Here is a 24943-nt window from a genome sequence, read left to right on the forward strand (position 1 = left end):
AAGAGAGCGTAAAAACAGGAGCAGGGGGTACAACTGTTTACATAGGTTGATAGTGATAGGACAAGGGGGAATGATTTTTAACTGAGTCAGGGGAGGTTTAGGTTAGATGTTAGGAGGAAGTTTTTCACACAGAGGGTGGTGACGCACTGGAACAGGTTGCCCAAGGAGACTGTGGATGCCCCATCCCTGGAGGCATTCAAGGCCAGGCTGGATGTGGCTCTGGGCAGCCTGGTCTGCACCTGGATGGTGACTCTGCACATAGCAGAGGGGTTGAAACTAGATGATCTTTGAGGTCCTTTTCAACCCAGGCCATTCTGTGATTCTATGACCTAACTTCTCTGCGTTCGGAAACTAAGTTTTCTCAGGCCAGGTCTGTATTAGAGGTTGTATACAAATTTTTTTGTTGTGTTACGCAAGTGCTTTATCATTTGTCATTCTGCTGTCTGTATGTTATCCATACTTATAACAATTATTTGTATAATATAGTTCAAGTAATTTGAGTGGGAAAGAGTCACTTTCTATTCTGTTCCTCGTCATGTGAATTTGTAAAGAAATTGTTTCACAGTGCAAGACAGCTTAAAATACTTATAAAATATGATTTGAAAAATGGAAGTGAATATGCAGATCCTAAAAATATGTGAAAATTAATTGTTGAAAGTCTGTTAAGAAGGCAGCTTTGCTTCACTCTGCGTATGTTGATGTCAGAACTAGATTACCAGCTCCTGGTGGTTATGATAGGCACTAGATGTCTGACATGACATTTATCATACCAATGAATTTGGTGGCTTGACAAAGTAGATAAGACTAAGAAATGAACTGATTCTTCCCAAGGGTTTATGTTTCCGTAATTAATAGATGGCCTGACAAATTTTTCTTTTTCAGGAAGTCATCTCCAGTTCTGTCAAATAATCAAATTTGTTTCTACTTAGCGAATATTTTAAGTTTTTTCACTCTCATGTTAATTTTTTTTTGTATAGGAGATGAACTTGGAAGTTAAGAGGAATCGGGAGGGAAAAGATGTGACCTTTTAGTTATCAATATGTGTTTTTTTTCTGTTTTTGTCAGATTGTTGAAGAATTGCTTTTGATAGCACATACTGAGATTAGGAAGTTGAGGATGTCAGGCTTGAACATCACTTAACTGCTTTGAGTGTCTCAGAAAAATCACAACATGTTGGAACATAAATCATCTCTCAGCAGGATCCTAGAATGCATGAATATACCACGATTAATAGCATAGTTTATCTTCTCTTTTCTTGCCCATAAAGAAGGCTATTTACCCATGATTATGAATGTGATTTTCTTCAGCAAGTATGAAATATGTATTTTTTTGTATCCTATTGAACTAATAATCACAATAGAAAATATCATTCATAATCTTTGTTGTAATAATTGGCTTCAGAGAACTTTTCCATTATCTTATTCAGGTCTAGAATTATACTTTACATGAAGAACAAATACATGTGGGAGATTTCCTTATAATTAACCCAGCTTCATGCAGTACTGAGAAATCTGATTCAACAGTTTAGGAGTAGTTATAAACAATAAAAAAAAAAAAAAAAATGGCTCTCACACTTGTTTTTGTTTTAGTGTTTGTACCAAAAATTTAGGGTAAATCTTAGACTCTGAACTTTATACTGGTGTTAAAGTAGCTATATATGCATTGTTTTACTTATAAGGATGTTAGAACATGGTGTTTGTCCTGCTTGAGAGACTGATTTTTATTTTTTTTTGCCGTAGCTGCTTGAACTGAAAGAACCAAAGATCTCAGTTTTCAACCATTATATAAATTTTAAAGAATCTCATGTTTAAGTATGTCTCCTTAAGTGACATATTAATAATTATTTAACAGTTTTATCAGTTACATCACTTACTGTAGTAAAATATATTAACATGCCTAGTTTTGTTACAATCTTTTGTCTACCAGAATAATAAATACAACTACCTTTTTTTTACTTGATGTATTCATGTGAATTTAAAAAATTAACTCATTAAAGACTTTAAAACTTTAGGAAACCATAAATGATCCAAAATTGCTGCTGTTAAACCCTACTTTGAGCTTGTTATTAACTTATTAATTAGAACAGCATTGATTTGTCAACAATTTTTAATTTTCCAAAATGAACCTTATTAATACAGTCCTTTCATTTAAAATAGAAAAAGCTCTCTTGATAGGATTCTCATTCAACTTGAATTTGTACTGCTTGTTCTCTGTAATGATGACTATTGCTATGGTACTGAATGTGAGATTTATTGGTTGGTTACTTGATGTACTTCAGTGGTAATGAAATCATCTGGGGAACAGTGTATTTTAAATGTGTGTGGGTCTTTTATGCACTGAGAATGTTAGAAAATATTTCATGTACACTAAGCTTTAACTGATAATACTCTTGTAGGAAGTACTGTATTACAGAATCTCTCATAATAGGCCACTAGGGAAGAAACAAATACACTGAATCAGAATTCCAGCATCTGGAATTGTCTGTGAAACTTTCTTTTTCTTTGAGTGACTGAGCAGCAGGACATCATTTGCACACTGACTAAGAGTGCTGAAAGAATGTTAATGGCATTAACACTCTTGTCATCTGTTAACACTTGGGAGTTCCTTCTAGCTTGTTATGGAAATATAATTCACTTCAAGTGTTCTAAGATGTCATTTTTGGGAAAGCCTGTTTTGTTTCTGAGACAGTTTGAAATGCACTGTCACTTTCATTTCTGCATGAAATAGTGTTGCCAGCAGGAGCAGGAAAGTGATTATCCCTCAGTACTCAGCTCTGGTGAGGCTGTACCTCAACTACTGTGTTCAGTATTGGGCGCCTCACAACAAGACAGACATCGAGGCCCCTGAGTGTGTTCAGAGAAGGGCAACAAAGCTGAGGGGTTTGGAGCACAAACCTAATGAAGAGAGGCTGAGGGAGCTGGGATTGTTTAATTTGGAAAAGAGAAGGTAGAGGGATGACTTTATCACTCTACATCTATCTGAAGGGAGTTTGTGGTGAGGTGGGAGTCAACCTCTTCTCCCATGCAAATTAGCAATAGACTAGAGCGAATGGCCTCAAGTTGTGTCAAGGGAGATACAAGTTGGATGCTCCTATTATCTAAAAAAAATATATATATATATTGTCATTAGGAAGTACAGTTCTAGAGTAAAAGATTCAAGTGTTTCAGGAAAATCTTGGTTATACATTCAGATAAAATACTTCTCCTACGTAGTATTGAGATGCAGAAAAGTTCCAGTACTGAAGTTAATACATATTAAAATTTTTTCATATTTTTTCTCCCAGGCCAAATTTTCAACCTAGTTTTTATCCATCCTCCTCCTCTCTTTCTCCTACCGCACCAGCAAGAAAAAACTTGGAAACAATGGAAAAGCTTGAGTGTTCTGCGTATTAAGTTCTACAGTGAATAACAAAAGATCTGAAAGATTTCTGCTTCCAGTTAGCAAATGAATTCTAAGGAAACACATGACATGAGTCTTAACACTTACTTAAAACAACTTGAGTATACACGGTGGAGGAGAATGAAACAGGATTGATTTGTTCTAGCTTAAGAGATCAAAACATTGGATCTTATCTCCAAGAATTACCTCAGGAAAAATTAATGCTTAAATGCTTAACCAATGAGTTTTTTTACTGTTTTCAAAAATTAATGATTGTTTTCTATCTAATGTAGAGAAAACAAAACCAATAACAGAAAATTCATGTTACTGATTTTTCATTGTTATTGAGAAATGGCTATAAACAGTGAAACCTCTAAAATTCTTTTGGGTAAAAATGGATTACTTTAAGCTTCACTGAACTCTTTCAAAGTTTGAACTCATAAGAGGGTCAGTTGAGGCTCTGTGATCTATTTTATATTTTCTCCTATGAAATAATTATGTACTTGAAACTGCCCAAATAAGCATTGATGCTTTGTTTCCCCTACATACATAAGAATCACTGGAATCCAGTTATTGAAAAAGGAATCAAGAATATATCATTTTATAAGGGGTTCTATTTAAAAGCCTTTTCTCTCTTAAACACTCGCATCATATATAAATGGGTGTGCTAAAGCAACCGAGATAAACTTGATTAAACCGATCCTGCTTGTAATTCTTCAAAGTACATCTGAAGTTCTGACGTATTTGATCAGTACAGGCAGAAAATCCCACTTCTTAAAGCACAGTGATAGAGGAAGGGAAGAATTAGTACATATGTATAATCTACTTTTCTTTCCAAATTGGCAGCTTTCTTAGAAAATTCAGAACATAATAAAATAAATAAACAGTGTTTCCTTTTCATTGCTAAATGTTCAAGCACATAGCATCTCAGCATTTTGAATGCTATTGAAGAACTGACCCTGTGAAGTTCAAAAGAAGATTAGAAGTAATTTGTGCTAGGTTTAGTTATGTTTGAAATGTTGCCGCTATTAAGCTAGTTTGGAGGTAGAGGACGAAAGGACTACTATTTGGTATAGTTGAGCTCAAATACCCACAGTTGTTTTAGTTGGTAGAAAGAGTATTTCCTCAACATAGACTCATCAGCATTCACAACTTCTGGGATTATTTCTGTATCTTTTTTTTTTTTTTCCATGTTTCAGAGGCAACCATGATGCAAACCCACTTCTGTCAAAGAAAGGAGGAGGTTTAAACGTAGCTTTGGTCTACATTTTGTGTCCTCTGCTTTATTTCCTACGGATAAATGATATACAATGTAATGTGTGAAACAGTGGTTGAAGTAACTGACAATTTGATAGAAAAAACCTTTTTTGTGAAGAGCAGGTGTGGATTTATAAGTGCTTCTTGTGGGGCATAGTGAGTAGTGAGTTTACCTTGAAGCAGAGTGAATATGCTATCTGTTGCAAATCTAAATCCATCTCCTTTGTTGTATTACCTTTCTGTCAGCTCTAACAAGGCGTGTTGAAGGTGTTCAACCTCCTGGAACAAACATAGATGGCTTTCTTTGTATGTTTTCTTAAATTCACACTTCCTTTGTTTTACCTAAGATATGCTGAAATTAAGTAAATTTCCATTTTTTTTTCTTCAGGATTTTGTTTAGATAAATAGGTAGCTGGCAAAAAAAAAAAAAAAAAAAAAAAAAGATTGCTTCATCTTAGACCATAGAGTTTTTCATAAAGTTATTCAAGTTGTTGTCAATTATTCTGCATGTATGAAAATTGTTATATACAAAACAAATTATTAATTTTCTTTTTCATAGCACACTTCTGCTTTTAGATAACTTCTTTTTAAGAAAGAAGCCTTGATGTAAGGTCACAAATGATTATGTTGATATTTTTTCATATTGGATTAGGCTATAAATGTGAGCAGAAGCATACAAACAATTTGTAAAGTGCTTCATAGGCTTAATAAAGGAAGATGTTGGACAGCAATTACATGTGGGAAAATGTAATGATAAGCTGTGTGGCAAACAAGAACTTTAAATGGCTTACTTTTCTAAATTTTATTTATTGACATTTATTCTGTTGATTCTATGTTATGGAGTTCTCTAGGTTATCTGCTTAAGATAAAGTCCAAGTATTTGACTATTCACAACACTTTTGGCTGTTTGATCACTGAGATTAAGTGGATGTACCACATGAGGGAGCTCTATTCTGTTCTGCACTTTACATCTAGAAGTGTGCTTCATAGAATTCAACACTAGAAAAGGGCAAAGGTTGAAGTGCATTTTTCATATGTATTTTGGCTAACTAGAGATAAAATGATTTTTGACAGCAATCTATAGAGAGTTTAGAAAAGAATAAAATTGTGAACAAAGATCCATTTAAATACGTGGAAAATCTAGAATTGCCTTGATTGTGAGAAACTGCCTGAGGGAAGCTGTGCTTTCATCCTTAAATCTCTATTAAAGCACGTTGTCCAGATCACTGAAATAGATTTTTATTTTTTAATAAAGAATTGTGCGCTACTCGCATGTTAGAGATCCATCCTTTATTTGTTGTGTGTTTATTTTTAATTTGAAATTAAAGGGAGAGTGCATGCTCTAAATGTCTGTTCAAACTGATAAAAAACAGATCAGGTGTTTGTGGAATGACTTTTTGTCCTGTGCACTTCTATAACCCTTTGGAGGAAGTGATTTTTCTATCAGATTCCTATCCAGGAATTTTAAAATAATTCCCTTGGCTTTGAACGTTTAGGATTTTGAAATACTGTGTGGTGTGACTTTTATTTTTTTAACTTTTTTCCACAAAATTCTGAAAAGAGAGAAGACAAGGGCTTCCTGGCATTACTGTATTAAAATAATTCTAATATGTCAGTTAACAACTTTACTTGCTGCTAGTTTTTTCCTCCACACTTTAGCCCTGAAAACTTTATCTGGGCAAAGTAACCACCAGGTTTATTGATGGAAACTTGTTAAAACAGGATAGAGCTAGCAGCTCAGACATAACTCTCAATGCAATTCCAAAGAGTAAGGAAAAACTGCATGATCAAAGAGAAAGTGACAGTTGCAGATTCTCTGAAAGATTTAGGGCACGCAAAGCTGTAATTATTGTTTAAGGCAGCTCATTGTATGTTGCAAAGCTAACAGAGTTTTTCTAGGAGTGGCTATTTACTTGTAATTTGCTGAAATAGATTACTGATTTCTTTTGTTGTTGTAGAGCTTCGTATGTCAATGCTTTGTGTCATTTTCAAGTCATATTTAATTTGACTATAATATGTTAAATGTTTTCTTCAGCATCGTTTTGTTTGTAAAAGCTGTGTTTTGTTTGTTCTTGCCTTTATTCCTTTAAATGAATTTGCTTAATTATTCTCAAGGAAGATGCAAGGTATTTTCTGGACTGTTATATCTTTTATATCTGCTTTTGAATTAATGCATAAGTAGTGGTTCTAGTTAATTGTTTACCACCACTTAAAATGAGAGATTTTAAAAAGTTAGAGTAGACCTCATCAAATTATTTCGAGTTATTTCTAAAGCAAAATATTAAAAATGAGATTTAGGCTGAAAACAACATGTTTTCTGTTCTAAAACGTACCGAAAAAGCATAAAGTAGATAGGGACTTGTTTTTAAAGTCCAGAATTTCAGAATTCGAGGTTAAAAAATATATGTATCTTAAAGAGATTTAATGAGAGGGTGCAGATTGTAATGAATTCTGCACAAGTTGGAGATACAGAGGAGAGGGGACCACCCCAAACTGAAAATAACTTTGTTAGACACTGTTTTGGCATTTTTTTTTTTTTTCAATTTAAATACTTCAAATTTCAAAATAAAATGCAGCAGAACTTAACAGTGTAGGTTTGGGGATTATTTTTCCTATTAGTTATGGAAAAAAAATAAATTGAAGACTTCTTAAATTCTCAGGTCATGAACCATCTTTTCTTTAGGGGATGGGGGGGGGGAACAAGTTGTTTTAGGTTAATTTAGTTTAATACCTAACCCTAATTTTGGAATTTTTCCACTTTTTTTCCTCTCCATTTTAGACAGCCAAGATCTTCTCTTCACTAGAAGGTGGCTTTTTAATGCCTGCTTTTTATTTATGCCTTGTATTCTTATTTACTTTCTAAGTTCTCTTATTCGTGCTACCGGATAATTAGTTTTCTTGTTCACACTCTTAATTCAGCATTGTAAGTCTTAGAGCGGTCTTTAATATAAAACTAATTTAAACCGATTTATAAAACAGCCTGCAGTGTTTCATTGCTTGGACTGAATATTTATAAAATAGGCCCTTAATTTTCAGTTTTTCTTAGAGAGTTCCTATCAGACTTTTAGAGAAATGAGCACTGATTGTTGCTTCCTGATTAACAATATATAATTAAAAAAAAAAAATCCTGTTGAAATTATATTGCTATAAGCTTTCTTTTGTGCATATTCAAGTGATGTGTATGCAGTCAATGCAAATAGTCTTTTCATTATTGAAAAGTTTGAATTCATGACAATTAGGAATTGATATGGTTACTTAGAACTAGGAGTAAGTAAACAATGACATTTTCTACTATTTACTAAGATGAAAGTTTTATAGCTATTTCAGGCCAAGTTGGAAAGGCTTAATCTTAATTAACATCGCTTAGACATGACAGCTAGCAATGGTATCAAATGGTTATGATCTTCATGCTTCATTTTCATGAACAGAAACACTGAAGTATGGTCTATGCACACTGAATGCAGTTGTATTAAATAATTCTTGTAGTTAATGACTTCATGTACTAATGAAATGTAATTGAGAATAAGGAGATGTACAGAACCCTCTAGTATAACTGAGGAGCAATGGTTTCCCATGTTCCTCTCAGATTATTCTGTTAAATGATGAATGATGAAGTAATTTGCTTTGTAGTGAGAAACAAATTCTCAACTGAGCTGTTTATGGATATTTTATTAATTAGTGAATCTATAAATTCTCTAAAAGGACATGATTTTGTGTAGACGAATAAAATAGTGTTGTTTGGCTCAGTTTCGATTTCTTTGGTTTCTAATTTGGATAGATAAGTGTGTTGTAATGAAGATTCCTGCCAGACTTCTTTTCTACTTCCAGAAGAGAAAGGCTTTTTACAGGAAGAAAAGATTAGATATATAATTGTGATTCATAATTATTTGTGTATGCTCCAGAAGTCATCATCTGTGTAGTCAAAGAGATACATTATGTATGTAGTGTGAATGATAAAATTGTTAGCATCTGTTTACATACTGATAGCAGGTGAAAATAAAGCTATCAGCGTAAATGACTTACTGTTATTAAAGCAGAATTTGTCTTCAGCTAATAAGGTCTGTTTGTGTGTTTCTTCAGTTCAATTTGAAGATGCTATATTATGGATGAGCTTAGGAATTAGAAACTTAGAGCGATGATACATCCTATATTGAAGATTGACAGTATAGTATCAAACTTTTTCTTCTCGCTAGGTAAAACGTACCTTTAGCTTACTTTGGTATTTCCATAATCCAGAGCCCTGTTTTGAAATTATGTGCATTTGTTTTTGGAAATGATGGTACAATGGATGGAACAATGCTAAATGTATACTTGAAATTTTTTCAGTAAGTTTTCATATTTAGTGGTAGTTATTTGGAAATCTTTTTTATAAAGGCTAATATTCTTGAGTGTGTTTTTGTAGTAGCAATAGGAAGTTTCTACCCTTAGAAAAAGCGTTTCACTCTAAGAACAGTGTGTAGCAATATCAGCAAGTAGTCTACTTATGGCTTGGATATCAAGTGATAGGATTACATATTGTCACAGATAGTTTTGAAGCATGGGAGCATTTTTGTGGTTGTACGTTCTAAGTCAGGCAATGAGTTGGCCTAAGTGCAGATCAGTTAGGAGGCTAAATCAAATGTAGGGCAGATAGCTGAATTTATTTGTCTGATCCTTAAACTTGCTATATCTGAATTGTTGATATCTTGTGGAATTCTGATCGTCATAATTAATTTTGTATAAATAGGGAAGACTTATTAAACAGTTGATTATTTCAACTAATCAGTTAATTTTAGGACTAAATGATTATAGTTCATGGTGAAGGTTTTGACAACTGATAAGTTAGCGTTTCATGTTTTTCTTCAGCAGTTCTCATAGTTTGATTTCCTGCTAGCATGCTTGGAGTGGTAAAAAGCTCTGTTATGTGAAGACCAGAGCATAAAACTCTGTAAGCTTAGGGTATTTGGATGACATGAAGTTGCATTATATATCTAGCTAAAGAAGAAAAAATTATATATTAGGATGTTTAGGATGAATTTGGAATATTGAACAGGATATTGGTTATTCTGTATAGATTTGGATTTCTCAGAATCATAGAATGATTGAATTGGAAATGGACCTCTGAAGGTCATCAGTTCCAATGCCCCTGCACTATTATGGTCACCTGAAGCAAATTTCCTGGGACGATGTCCAGATGACTTTTAAGTATCTGTAAGGAAGGAGATTTCCACCGTCTAGGCAATGTGTTTCTGTGCTCAGTCACCCTTTTAAACTCAGTTTGACTGTGATTCAGCACTTGGTTCAGACTCAGAAATACAGAAGGTCAAATACAAATTAGGTTGTAATTTGTCAGTGAAGTACCTGTCAGTAGGAACACAGGCTCTTCTGTGGAGGTGGAGTTTTCAAACTATTTCCTGAATTGTTGTCTGGTCTACTGTATACTCAATGTCTTTTTGTTGCTAATTTCTTAATGTTGAGGAGTACAAATGCCACTAATGAATAAGGTCAATTTACAAGCAAATCTACTAATCCACACACTCGTATTAGTAATATGCAGTATTTATAATTAGTGGTGTCATGTTTTTAATCTCCCTCATGTTTTTTAATGTATTATGAAGTCATAGAAACAAAAATCAACTGCTATGTGATTATTTACATAATTCTTTCTGTCAAATTAGTTCTCCCCTCATCTGTTCATTGTGGGCTCCAGCAGATTCACTTTCAAGTTTTTAAATAGTCACTTTTTCATTAGTTTATTAATTTTCATTAGTGTTGGCAGTAACATGATATGCACTGAGCTGACTGACAATAAGTTAACAGCAGTTAAACAAGTAAAACTACCTCATGTTTCTCCAAAATAACAGAATTTACAGTACAGATAATAGTCTATTTGTATGTTATTAACATTATGTACTTTGAATTGATTTAATAACAAAGCTGTAATTTTATGAAACAATCAACTATATTACCCCTGATATTCCAACTGTATCTGTTATTGTATGTATATTTTCAGAATAATAAGGTGGTATTACATCACGCAGCTTTATTCCCTTTTACTTTAAGTACTGCTGACATTAATTCCATAGTTCATTTCAGGACAGGAGAGAAACGTTCAAACATAATTTGTAATGGAAATTTTAATAAGCTAGTTTAATTAAACTCTGTTATCTTAGACACAGAATATTCTGATGGAAATTGTCAATTTCCGGAGTAGTAAATATAGTGCTTGAGAGTTTGCAGTAACTCACAACAACAATAATAATAATAATAATTGATACATTGTTATGAAATTCATAATAAGTGTTGTGATTGAAGCAATAGCTTCCTCTAATAGATTCAAAATCTTTAACCTTCATTTCTATGTTGTTTGGTTTTGCCTTTCATCTGTCTGCTTGAAAAAAAGCAGTAGAAAGCATGAAAATATCCTGGCAGTGATCCTAATATGGATACATAGAACTTAAATCTAGTACTGACAGCAACTGGGGATTCTTTGTCTGACATAGGGTGGTTGCATAGTGTCATGGTGACTTTTGTATCCATTGCTTGATTGTTTAAATGCCAATAAACTAGTCATCTGTTCGTGTTTCAACATGTAAAGATCGTTCATATAATGACTGAAAATTTCTTTTGTATAATTACAGAAGATTTAGATGTAAACTGAGGTTTGCAGCAATGCAAAAACAAACAGATAAATCATTTTGGGAAAAATAATAAAAATTGGAAAAAAAAACAACAGTTTTTAAGTTTCCCAGTCTCTCTTCTAAGAGGAAGAAGGGACTGGAAAAACTAGAATTAGTAGATAACTAAAATTTGACAGTGAAAGTTAGCGTTTATTTTCTTTAGTGTTCTCTAGAGACATGACATATATTGAATTTTACAAGGTTATAGGATAAACCAGATATAATGTTAAATTTTTGGCATCAGCTATTTAAGGGTGATTGTCTTTATATTATTTTTAATCCCAGGATCAAATGTCCAATACACTAGTTGTAAACATCACATTTGGAAACGATCCTTAAACATAAACATCAACTGCTTCAAAAATTCAGGCTATATATATTATTGTTATTACTGTAGATGTTTGCTATGTTGCTGTAAAATGTTCTAGTTTCACTATCTATATTTTCTCATTTTAGTATTTATTGTTATTTCTTAAGGTGGATGTGAAACTTAATGGAGGATTGGACTTTGAGAGCTTTGTTTAAAAGAGTTAGTTTCAAATTAGAAATGTTTGATGGCTTTTTCTTTTAGATTTCCATGTCATCTCTGCTGTATTTATTTTTTTGAGTTTTTTTTGAAAGAAACCTCAGATGTAATTTGTATAATTATGTACCTTCATATTTATGTTTCCCAGTATTTTCGGTGAGTTGTTCAAGACAGTAGTCTGCTACCTGTAAGGCAGTTGATGTTTTTCTAAGAACTTTTTAGGCTGTGCTCAATAATTCAGTAATGTGCCATTAATACCTATTTAATGTATTCTCCCCATTAAATTTTCATTTTGTTTTATACAGCTAAATGTCATCAAAAATGGAACTATACCTGGTTTGTCTTGTGTTAAGATGAGGGATTCAGCTCTGTGTGCTTGAAATTTTAACTAAGCATGTTAAAATTCATCAACTGTAATGAAAATATAGTTATGACTCTCCTGCCTTTACAGTGGTACAAAATTCTAGAAATAAATATTACTGGTTTAAAATCTACATAAATATTTATGATATTTATGTATTTAAGTGGATTGCTTGCAAGTTTTCTGGGAGGAAAAACTGATGTTCTCTGATTGTTTTCCATCATACTTTAAAGATATATATATATATATATATATATATATATCATTATTATTTTTTTTTTTTTTAATGACAATTCAGACTGTAATTAGAGGAAGAAATCCAGGTGAAATGCTAGGCCTCTTTCCAATGAAGTATATTTTCAGCCTTGGTACTCTTTTGCAGGTAGACTGTGAAATGACACAATACTCAACAGTGTCCTAACACAAAGGAAATGTTAGAAGTAGAATAGCTACCTGAATTTCCTTTCTGTATTATATGATTTGTTGACTGGTTTCAGAATTGCTTGGGGATTTAATCCAATCTCAAAAGTAAATGTTTTATGTAGTGTCTCTTCAGATCTTACTCCCCTAGTTACTTTCCAGATTGCTTGTTGTTTTGCAGAGAGATAGGGATCTCAAAGATATTATGTGATTACAAACATGGTACTAGGCGGACTCTTGGATTGGAAACAGAAATGTGGGGGAAGTTTGAAACATGAGGTCTGCTATATTGAAAGTCAGAAAATCTGCATGTAAGATAGTTGTTACAAATAAATGCTTTAGGGAGCTGAGATGTATGATTTCTGTAGTTCAGGAAGTAATTTGTATCTTTTGTTCTTAGGTTTATATGTGTGTGGCAGAACGCTTTAATCAGCTTCAATTCACTATCAACAGAACTAGTTTAATCATGTAGCAGCTGTTTTCTCAGAGTGATTTGTGACTTTATATCTGTGGATATAAACAATCTCAACAAAATAAAGTAGACTGAAACCTAACTAGCTTGAAGGCAAAGTAATATTTCCTTTTTCAGCTTGCACTCTTTCTGCATATGTAAGTAAATTGTTCTGTGAGTAAGTTTCCATATAGAGAAAAATAAATCCTTTCTATTTAAGATGATTATGCCAAACTTTTAATTACAACTACTGAGTTGGTAATCAGTCTTATATTTTTACTCTCCAATTATTAATAAGTGTGTAATATAGTGCAACCTTCTAACATTATCACTTTATGGAAATTGAAGCAAGGAGTACTTCTTTCAGAGTGGGAGACGGTGATAAGACAGCCTGTAAGAGAATAAATACAGACACCAGTCTGGTCAACTTCCTTGGTGTTTCATTTCCAACCTAATTACATGTTTATCACTAGTACTTAAGAAAACCAGATATTAGCTTTTTGTATTTCTGATTTAATATTGGTGAGAATTATTGATTGAGTTGCTTTTAAGTGAATATTTGTATCTGTTGTTTTTTTTCTGTCATATATTTGAGTAGCCAGCATTTTACTTCTGACCCAACAGACAAATGTGCTAATATTCTATAGAGAAGAACACTTTTTCATGTTTTCTTATTTATCTGTTTCTTGATAGCTTTAAAACTCATGAGTTTATGTTGGTAAACAAACTTGGACAGTAGAAAACACCCCATAGGAGTATTTTGAGTGGCTGTATTATCTTTGTGCATTCATAAGTTGTCCTTGTGCATTCAGCTGTGACCAAATAATGTAATTGTATTTTCTACGTTAAGTGTACAAGGAGCTGAAATGCTGTTCAACTATCATAATCAAGATAATTTGCAAGTTAAGCCAAACCTATAATAAACCAACTGGATCGCTGACATTTTCTTATCCTATGTTGGAATGTACTCGTATACGTTTACACTTAAAGACAACATACTTGAAAGCAGGACGGTACTACCAAATTTTCCAGTTTTGCCCACTTCTGTGCTGTATTGTCTTGTTTGTATTTTGCTGTTAGATTTAATTCCAATTGAATCATTTTCCTTAACAAAATCTTACATCTTTGCTGAGAATGCACGAGAGCAATATGAAAAGCTGTCCTGCATGCACAGCAACATGATGAAATTATATGAGAATTTGGGAGAATACTTTACTTTTGACGCCCGTTCTATAAGCATAGAAGAATTCTTTGGTGATCTGAACAACTTTAGAATTCTGTTCTTGGTAAGTAGTGTCTCCCATAACATTATTTTTATATTTTTATTTCTCCTTTTGGTTCTACCAAGTAAGTTTAAATCCGTTTTCCTTTCTTTCTAATGTTACACTTAATTTTTTGCTTTGTGCTGTGGCAGGGAATGAGATGAATGCTTTCAAAATTATTTTGGTTTTGGTTACTGGTAATTATAAATTTACAGTTTGTAACTTGCAAAATCACCTGTCAATTTGATTAAATGGATAATCAGAATTTTTTTAATTGCTTGTTATCTGTCACATAACAAATAGACATGATATAGAAGTGCAACAAAACCATTGCATAGCCTAAGCCTAAATGGATGTGCCTACATACACACTGTTTTAGAATCTGGTTGTGTTTTAATAATGCTTTGAACTGAAGCTTAAAATTCCATGTTGACCTCTTTATTTCTGGCATAACTCCTGATATCCACTTAGATGCTTATTTTACTGTTTCCAGCCAGTCAGTACAGTTGATACCAGGACTTGGTTTCTTTGTGGAGAAATTTAAGAATTTTATTTAACAGACTAACTTTTAAATGGCTTTAATGTCATCTTTCCTAGTGGCTGCCTGGGAGTCGTAATCAGTTGCACTGTAGAAAGTGTACAAGGAAAACAGATGCCTGGAATGTCATGTTGTGTCTCTTGAGAATATTAACACTGCTTGGAAATACCACTGTTTACCATGCAGCTGTTGCTCCCCAATCTCTCTATTGCCAGTAGCTGTCTTAATTCATTGCATAATCATAAGGACTTTCAGTTTTAGTGTGATAGATGGATAACTACTTAACAACGTAATTTTAGTGCTGAGTTTTACTGTATTACAAAACTTTTTCTACAGTATATCTAACTACTCATTTTAAATTGACTGGAATGGTTTTTTCTGATGTTGGTTTTTTTTTTGGTTTTTTTTTTTTTGTTTTTTTACCATAGGCAAATTACCAGTCCCTTTAAAATTAGTAGGCATGGCAGCATTTTTGTGAAGACATGCAAAGAACAGTGCATTTACTTTTCATAAATCCAAGGTGGAGATTTTCAAATAAGGATATCTAAATTTGGAGATCTGTTTTAAACAGTTGCAATAGAGTGGATTTCAGACTACTAGTGTTCAAACATTGTGTTTGAAAAATCTGTCTTCACGTATTTATTTAAACTAGTTTGAAAGTGAGGTAGAAAACAAATACTCATGTTTTTTACAAGACATTAGAATGAATGTATTTCCCGTTGCTTAAGTAGTTATGTTTTACTTTCTTTTTTACTACTCCAAGATCTGACTGATATGTTGCTCTTCAGTGATTATAATTGAATTCAAAGGCACTGAGTAATAAAAGGAAAAAAGGATCAGAGATGCTTAAGCATTTCAGTGTGTAAATGCGAGAAACTAGATATGAAGGGCTATAACTGATCAAGTAACAAAAATAGCCTATTTGTGTGGCCTTCTGAAGGAAGAAACTAACATGTATAAATACAGGTAAAATTGCCAGTGATGTAGATATGGAATGAATTTCTGTAATGAACTCTGTGAGATTTAAGTGTTGAATGCAGGGGGTGAGAGGCATTACAGAGTAAGATGCTGCAGTGAAATGAAGATCTTTTACAAGCTCTACTGAATGCTCTACAAAATCATGGTAATAACAACCTGTCCTAGTGGTTTTCCCACCTCAAGGTCCTGAACTTTGGACTGTACAACATAATCTTACTCATACTTTTTTTTAAGGTATTACAATCTCAGTAGCATCCATCTTTATAATGTTCTTGTATGGTTGTTATTGATTGGATGTTGCTAATTCTTTTTCATAAAGAAATAGAGTACTGTTTATCTTACTACATTTTATCCATGTTAATTGTGAGTTAATTAGGGAGAGGAGTTTCTGTGAGACTTACCTCTGTTGTTGTACAGGGCAAATCTATTTGAGTTTCTAGGTATAGTAGTTATATATTTTTTATATTAAATGTTGTGTTCTGTAGAAATAAATGATTATTCGGTTCTTTATTCTTCAGTATGATAATTATAATATGTGTGGTAGTTGAGACTTATGGTTGTTATTGTGATAGCTGAAAGAACAGAGTCAACTGAAGGAAAGTGTAAGGTTAAAAACCACTAGTTATGAAGAAATTACCAGCAGGCTTATGTTACTGAAATTTCAAATGTGTGAACACGTAATACATTTTCTGCTGATGCAAGTTTGCACAAACTGCAGAAACATAATGAAATTTTTATTAGCTCTTTATTTTTATACTTTAAAACATTATATTATTGCCTGTATTTGTCTGAATTCATGAAGTTATGTTTGGACTTCCTGAGATCATCCAGTCCAAACTTCCAGCTCAACATAAGTTCAACTTAGAGCAGATAGCACAGGACCTTGTTACCTCAAATTTTGATTTGGGCATGGAGACCCTACAGCCTCCCTGGGTCCATTTTTTACATTGTACATTCAGACTTCTTTGCAGTGCACACTGCTGCCTCTCATGCAGCCAATTGTTCAGAAGTACCTTAAGTTTGTTGAAAAGCAGCATTCTAAGATTGCTTTTCTGTTTTACGTTTAGGTATATTTAGGGTTATGAAATATAATTCAGGCCTATGCTGTAGAAAACTGCAGTATAGAAAACTGTAGAAAACAGATTTGGGCTTTTGTTGATTTTTGTTTTTTTTATAAGCTTCACAAAGAATTATTTATGAAAACACTGTTTGGATTTGAGTTTCATTTCATATCTAATACCAACGTGATGGTGGTTGTTTGAATTTGAATGATTTTTGCTGTTTTTATTTGTTTTCTAAGTATTTGCTAGGTTAAGTCATTTAAATGAAGTCCAGGAACATTTAGTGAAATATTTTAATCATATGCAAGAATGTTCTGCTATTTTGAATATTTGCATGTTAATTCAGAGTGCAGATAAACATAGTAAGGCTTGTGAGAAAGGAAACGTATTTAGTCAAGAAGAACTTTAATTTGCAGTGAAAATAAATTCTCTTCTGTATGAATGCTATTCACTTGTACTTACAGCAAGGTTCAACAAATTCTCATTATTTTAGGAAACTTGAAAATGAGGGCATTTCAAACAATTTTTAATGACTGAAATAACTATGACAGTGTAATGAAGGTTTTGAAACTGCTTGTGCAAACTAGTTAATTATTATTGCCAGTTTACAAATAATCCCAATTAATGCTGTATATATGTCTTCTGCTAATAATTCTCTATGTATAAGTGGTGTTTATTCTATAAATTATCAATATAATTTATGCCATGAAATAGTATCTGAGTTTTGTGTCAGAATCTCCTTTATTTTCTTCTTACGAGTGCACAGATGCTCTCTTCTGATTACCAGATAATACTCAAAGCAGAGTGCAAATTTGCCTTGGTATTTTTTTTTTTTTTTTACTTTTTTAATATGGAGGTGGTAACATACAGTTTTAATGTTGTATTTTGGTCTGAATAGTTAATTATCTGTGTGATGCTAAGGTCTTTAAAAATTTTTAAACTGTCCTTCTTTCTAAGCCTCTTTAATATTTAAAGCTTCAATACAAAAAAAAAGTGAAGTCTGAGACTTACATAGCTTAAGGAAATGCTTTCGTTTCCTAAGCATCATTTGTACTTTAGTCAAATTCACTTGTTCAGATATATGCAGTAGTCGTAGTAATTGTAATTAGGCCTTCTGAGAATATCTTGACTTATTGTATCAACTAGAGCAGAACTGTGTACACTTTAGTGGCATAAAGGTTCTTGTTTAGGGATTTTATTTTTTTTCAAACACTTGAGGAAGGCCTAGGGCAAGCAATGAAAGTGCACAGTACAATGATTTCATTTTCTATAAGGAAAATTATTTTAAAGAATTAAGTTTTTCTGCATCTTTGGCTGTTGTAAAAAGTTTCTCAAAAAGAAGACAATAGGTGTTCAAGTCCAAGGACAAAAGTAGAAATCACCTCAACCCGTTTAATATGTGGAGTTTACTATTAAAAGTCATAATCACTAATATAAATTTTAGAAGCAATGAGGAAAAATCTTAAGATATGCAATGTAGAACAACAGAATATACTGATTTGGAAGAGACCCATAATGGTTGTTGAGTTCAACTCTTGGCTGCTTCACACAGAATCAAATAATTCTGAAGCATGCATTATCTCCATCACTGAAAAGACGTTGACGTGAAGGACTGTGCCAAAGGCTTTGCTAAAGCCAAGGTAAACAACATGCACCACCTTCCCCTCATCCACAGAGCTGCTTGTTTCATTTTAGAGGGCAGTCAGGCTGATGAGGCACAGTTTGCCATTGAGAAGTCCATTTTTGCTTCTCCTAGTCAGCAACTTGATCCTTTATATAACTGGAAATGGCTTCCAGAAGGAATGTCTGTGATCTGCCTGAAAACGTGAGTGATGGCTGACTGCTGTGTAATTCACCAAGCTTTCCTTGCTCCATTGAAGATGGAGATGTGCAATTTTTTTTAGGCATTGGAGATGTCCTTTGAGTGCCACAACTTTTTCATGAAATAGAGGCCTTGCAGTCACATCAGTCAGCTGATGATAGCCTCTAAGATACTGATGGTAAGGGATGAGGTGTAGAAGGCACTGAGTACCTCAGGCTGTGAAGTTAGGTCCCATGCTCCATTCAGCAGCAGGCTTACCTCTTCCTTAATCTTTCTTCAGTAGCCTCTGTAGCTATAAGAGGCCTCGTTGCTTTTCACCTCGCCTAAAAATTTAATCTCCTGAGTCTGAGCTTTGGCCTAATTCTTTCCCTCCATGTGCAGTATTGCTATCTTCCTCTTGGGTAACATAACCGCACTTCTACCTCTGCCAGAGCTGTCAGGAGTTCCCCTCTGCCAAACCTCCTCAGCTTCCTGGATGGCAGGATTTTGTGCTTAGAGAAGGTTTTCCTTCAAAATATTCTGTGATACAGCAAATTTAATTGAAACTACAGCATATATAGTTCTAGGTTTTAAGTGATTGACCTCTACAAATACCTAAAATTCAACACTGCCATTCAGAAAATCTTGACTTGTTTTGTATTACCTTTGCATAACATTTCTAATTTTTAACCACTCTTTCTCTCTTCATACTGTGTGATTCTGTGTATGATTCCGCCATGTGAAAGCAAATTTACTCACTAATAAACAACTGTCTTTGTAATGACGTGTTTTCTTCATTCATTTGCAACTGCAAATAAGGATATATGACTCTTATGGAATCATACAATTTGGCTGCTGTGTTTGAAAATAGATGAAATATATATCCGTATCTTTAAAGATGAACCGAAAGTAATTGTCAGAAGTATGACCTGAATGGCAAATCCCATGATCACAGACAGAATTCTGTGTGTATGTGTGTGTATATATAGTTGCACGTTATGTGTATCTTGTAGTTCTCATATCAAACTATTTTAACACTGAGAAAGTAAAAACATCTGGTCTTTTGAAAACATGTTAAAGACTGTGATGATTATTGGCTGAAGTTCCATACAGTGAATGGGAGAAATAATGCCAATTGTTGATTTCTTGATGTAAACAATGTATGCATAGAACATCTTTTCTTTGACAAGTTGAACAGAAAATATTTATTAATATTGTTCAGAAGTTCTGAGCATTTAGAAGTTGTTAAGTTGAATATCAAGATGTAGAGCATATCAGAAAAAGAATTCTGGAGCAGTCACTATTGCTTTTTCATCTTTCATTCTTCTGATCAAAGTACATCAGCAATACAGTGATATTCTTTTTGGTCTATAAGTTTCTTTTCACAAATAATTTTCCGATAAAATTTTTCATAGAAATATATTGTTATTCTGTAAAACAACAGGGAAAGAGGAAATTACCAGGAGGCATTGTAAGCTGATACAGTAGCTGACCTTTCTCAATTTCTGGGACATATTGATTGCTGCTGGAATGTTTTCTGTACTTGGAGAGGCAGAGCTGACTCTTATTTTAGAGAAGTGGACATGGACTTACTGAATAGAAATTGACTTTTACAAATATCTTTTTCATTTTTATCTTTAAAACTTCTCATCTAGAAGCTTACTAGTGGAAAGTAAATTAACCTCTCATGCCTAGTTTTTGTTGGTATCTGTCTAACTTTATGTGATAAAAAATAATTTTTGCTCTGTTCATTGATAATAGGAGGAGAAAAAAAACACTGCATAGCTAGGAATACATAGTAAAAACTGCAAAACTGTTATCATATGATGGTAAGTAGACAAATCAACTTAGAGCATCTCTGTCTTATCTAAACGTGCATTCTTTGTGAGCCATTTAAATTCATCAAGATACAACACAGTGAATCAATTTAGAGGTGCAGATAGAAAAAACAGTTTTTTTAATTTACATATCCTTTATCGGCTCCCTTTTTATATACCTAGGCTTCTGTACCCTTGTTGCAGGAAATGTAATTAGTGCCAAGGGTGTAGTGAGAAGGCTGAATTAAGTTTGTGTATCACTTTAGAAATTCTGTTTGCCTCTCAATCTTTATGTGGCTGTGCCGCTTCTTGCTCATCTTTTTCCTAGGATGACATAGAATATTTGCACCTTGAAAATGAGTTTTAAGCTAGACTTTTTCCTGTTTCTTTTGCCTCACCTCTGCCTTGATTTATTTCTTTGGCTTCATACTTACATACGTCTTTGTATCCTCATTTTATTCAATGAACATTACAAGAACTAAGTAAAGCACTTGAGTGTGAGGACTTTAGTTATAAATGAAACACAAAAATCAAGCTGCTTTTGTTTTGTTTTTGGTTGTTTGTTTTTGGTGGAGAGCGGAGAAGTGTGTATGCTCTCTGTCAGAGCTGACAATCAGAAGGAAATTGAATCAAAAGTAGCATCCACTGAATAGGAATATGTCTTTCATTTGCAGGACTTGTTTTGAAGCAGGATTGTTTAAGATGATATTGATTTAGTCCTGCTCAGTGAAAGTAAATACAGATTTCTATTGTCCTTGATTAGCAACATAACCTTGGGACAATTGGCAGCCTGATAAATTTCAGTTCAGTATAGTTTTCAGGCTCTTAACAGATAATGATTAATCAGATTCCTGAAGCAAGATGCCTGTTCTTTTCTATTTCAGTTCTTCATTTTAATTTGTTGCCTAAAAATCTTCATATCAAATGATCTGAAATATGTATGTCACTTTCTGAATGTTTATTTCTTTTGTTGCTAGAATATTTAAGAATATCCACCAAATCTGTCACGCCTGCATTTAAAAATGCACATAAATTCCCTTTTAATCAGGTTGTGTGCTTTATGGAGGGTGTATGAAATATAGACTTCAACATTAGATGAAAAAATTTTGTTTTCCTTAAGTAACAGTTAAGTCTTTCAAGTATTTCCCAGTGGATTCCCATTTTAGTGCACTTAGTCCTAAAGGTGAATTTTAAATAGCAGAGTAAAATTTGGGAAGGTAAAATTTAAGGAGGGAAAACCAGACATTTATAAGTATGTATGTATATATATTATGAAATGTAGTGAAGCTTCTTCCTTCATTGAAGTGATATTTTTGCTATCTAGTGGAATGTGACTACTTCTCTCTCCCGGAAGGCATTTGTACAGACGCAGCTCTTTGAATAAGGAAATCTTTTTTATTATGTTATGAATGTACGTTGGGATAAAGGGTTGTAGTATAAGGAAAGTAGGTAAGAACAACTGATCAGTTGGCGGTATGAGAGATGGCTCCTTCTAAGAGACTTTTGAAATAAACTGCCCTTTTTTATCAGTAGTGTCTATTGATTCACAAATGATTAGTGTGTACCTGGAATATTTTACAGTAACCCAGAGATAAAAGATTCAGAAAACAGAACTCCCCAAAAGATATTATGACATTCTGAATGATCAGTAAGCTGACACTTTTTATTGGGCCACAAGTATCGTGGTCTTTCAAGGTTTTGTAAGATTTAAACTCCGTAGTAGGCAGGAAATGAAACGTCTGTTATGTTGCCTTCATAAGTAAAATATTTTTCATCACAATAGACTCAGCAAATAGACCATAAATGTCCACGTAAATCCTTTTCTTTGTAGTAATTGTTTGCTTCAAAGCAAGTGTTAAACTATATGATGTGGGATTTTTTTTCCTTCAACTTTTTTAACGCGTTCCCTACATACAGGACATTGGCTATGAGAATATAAATCAATGAGTATACAGCACATAGATTAATAACTAATCATATGTTTTCTTATGAAAGACAATACATAATATCAAGCTGAATTGTCAGGTTTCACACCAATTGAGTTTGTAATTCAGAAGTGGCTTTAAAGAAAAGATGTGTATTTATTTCTTCTCTTCTTCCTGATTGTCTGGGAATACAACTTCTCCCTTCTGCTTAAGAAATAGCAGTTCCTTAATGTGGTCTGAAAGACAGCTTCTTTCTTCTAGCTAGAAGAAAGCTATGGAAAAATAAAGAATAATCAGCAATAAGTATTTTCTCCAGAGAAGTATCCCAGGAGGCAATATCAGAACTGAAACATTGTCCATATTAGCAAGCTCTTGCTGCCCCTCTCAAAGGATAAAACAACAACAAAAAAGAAATTAAAACAAAAAAAGCACAGCCAAACAAGAAAAGAAAACCTTTTATAAAGTCTCTGATTTCTTCTCTGAAAGCAGACCCACTCTGTGCTTAGGAGAATATTTTTTGTATTATTTGTATTTTTTTTAACATGATAAATCAGAAAATGGATGTAGGCCAGAGAAGTTTTTAAGTAATGGAATTGGAAACAGAAGCATTCACATACAAGTGGTAACTCATTGACTTTATTAACAAGCTGTTAATACTGTTAGATAATTGGTCACCTTTTATATAATATATAAAGGAAAGTGACATCAGAAAAGATAATAATAAAAACTGAATTATAATGCTCTGCCTTTGGAAGCATTTGAAGACAGGCAAGTGGAGGCTGTTGTAGTTGTCAATTAGGCAATACAGATGGAATTGAAACTTGTTTCTGGCAAGTCAGACTTGTTTGTGTGGTGGTGATACAGGCTTTGTGGTTGGAGAAAAAGCAACAGCTGTCGTATTTCATGGCAGCAAAGTCTTTTAAATATTTTTTTTTCTGAAGTAGTATGGGAAAAATATGGTCTTAGAAGAAACTGAAGTTAGGCTTTTTAGATCTTGAAAATAGGGTTAAAATAGGGTTTTTTAGCTTTTTGCATTTGAAAATTTTAAGCTGACTGTCCAGTTAGTACTGATTGCAATAAGTCTAATTGAGTCATCTCATTATTCCTAGGAATTATCTCGGAAGCTTATAAAATTTAAATGAGGATTTTAAACCCCCTTCTACTCTGGAAATCAAGCATAGTTTGGGATTTTGAGTATCACTGTACCTAAGTTGTGAATCTAACCCAGATGTTGAGCTCATGTAAACGATAGACTTACTCCCTGTGGCAAGATTTTAAATCTAGAAGAGACCCTTTCACAGAAGATGCTTTTAGTTTGCAGATGTTTACATTTGCAGGGAGTGCTGGGTTCATAGGAATCTGAGCTCTTAAAGTCTTCACAAGGGCACTTCATCTTTCAGGTTCATTGTTCTGCTTGCACATATCTCATGTTAAGCTATCAATTTGATAATTTGAACCTCCTTATTTGTCTTAATTATGATTTGATTGATCACTGTTATTGCATCTGCAGTTAGCTTGTTGATGTTGTAGTAAATCAGTTTATTTCCCGAAGTTTATATTTGCTTATTAATTTTAGAAAAATACAAAGCAAGCTAGTAGAGTTGGATTGTTCTATCAAAATGGAATTTGAAGCAGAAGTAAGAGAAGCCTCAAGAAAAAAACTGAAGATGAGAAAGTGCTTCTCTGTGATAGTATCAGTAGGGTGCAAGAAGACATTGTAATGATGAAGTAATATTGATTGCATCCTCCCCAAACCCTGATGTATCTGGTAAAGAGCTGCCTGATGCCCATCTCAATGGCACATACAAGTCTAAAAGCCATAATGATAGATAGGTAGCAGCTGCAAACAAGTGGGCTGTACTTAATGAGCAACATAAGGTGATATGCACATTTACATACCTTACTTTGTGTGCTATGTAAAGTGTAGTAAGCCAGGCAGGTGACTGTGCTTGAGGCAGTGCCTCTCATAGACCTTGGCTTTATCCTTCTTTCCAGGCATGGCTGTGGCATTGTGACAGGGTCCCACTGCTGAGGGCTCTGTCTTCAAGCAAGTGCCATGCTCCTGCAAATGCTGGCCTTGGTCCTGAGTGATCTTGATTTGCAGTGGCAGCATCCCAAAGGTGTTTCATGTCAGATACAATGGCTGTGGTGCATGAGCCATAGGCCAGTATCCTGAGCAGTTTTTTTCTATTTGTTGTTTCATACCTGCTCAGTTGGGAAATTCAATGTGTCATTGAGCAAACTGCTGTCTTTTAGCTCTGCTTTTATAGATGAATTGCCAGTTAATCTGAGTTCACGGAGTTATGATGGAGAAAGTTATGTGTGTTTTTTATTTATTTCTTGGAACTTCAGATCATCTGTTTTGCTAGTGCAAAGGAAATTTAGGGAAGGCCTGAGGGATCACAGACAGCCTTCATTAGCAGTGCATGACTGCTTTGTAGCCAACTGCATCTTTAATATCCTAGGCAATATCTGCATTACAGTTTTCTTTCTTCTCATTTTTAATAAT

At 33.5% G+C, this 24943-nt stretch overlaps 1 protein-coding gene across 3 annotated transcripts in view; it reads left to right on the forward strand.

Moving 5' to 3' along the window:
- DIAPH2 (diaphanous related formin 2) overlaps positions 1-24943 on the forward strand; it is a 157116-nt gene that overhangs the window by 86617 nt on the left and 45556 nt on the right. For all 3 annotated transcript variants that reach the window (XM_090150285.1, XM_090150286.1, XM_090150287.1), the window contains one exon: positions 14173-14338. In XM_090150285.1, the coding sequence (XP_090006411.1) occupies positions 14173-14338 (166 nt within the window). The remainder of the gene's footprint in view (positions 1-14172; positions 14339-24943) is intronic.

Source organism: Phasianus colchicus, chromosome 14 (genome assembly GCF_987193195.1).
Source record: "Phasianus colchicus chromosome 14, bPhaCol1.hap1.1, whole genome shotgun sequence".
In the NCBI taxonomy this organism is placed as follows: domain Eukaryota; kingdom Metazoa; phylum Chordata; class Aves; order Galliformes; family Phasianidae; genus Phasianus; species Phasianus colchicus.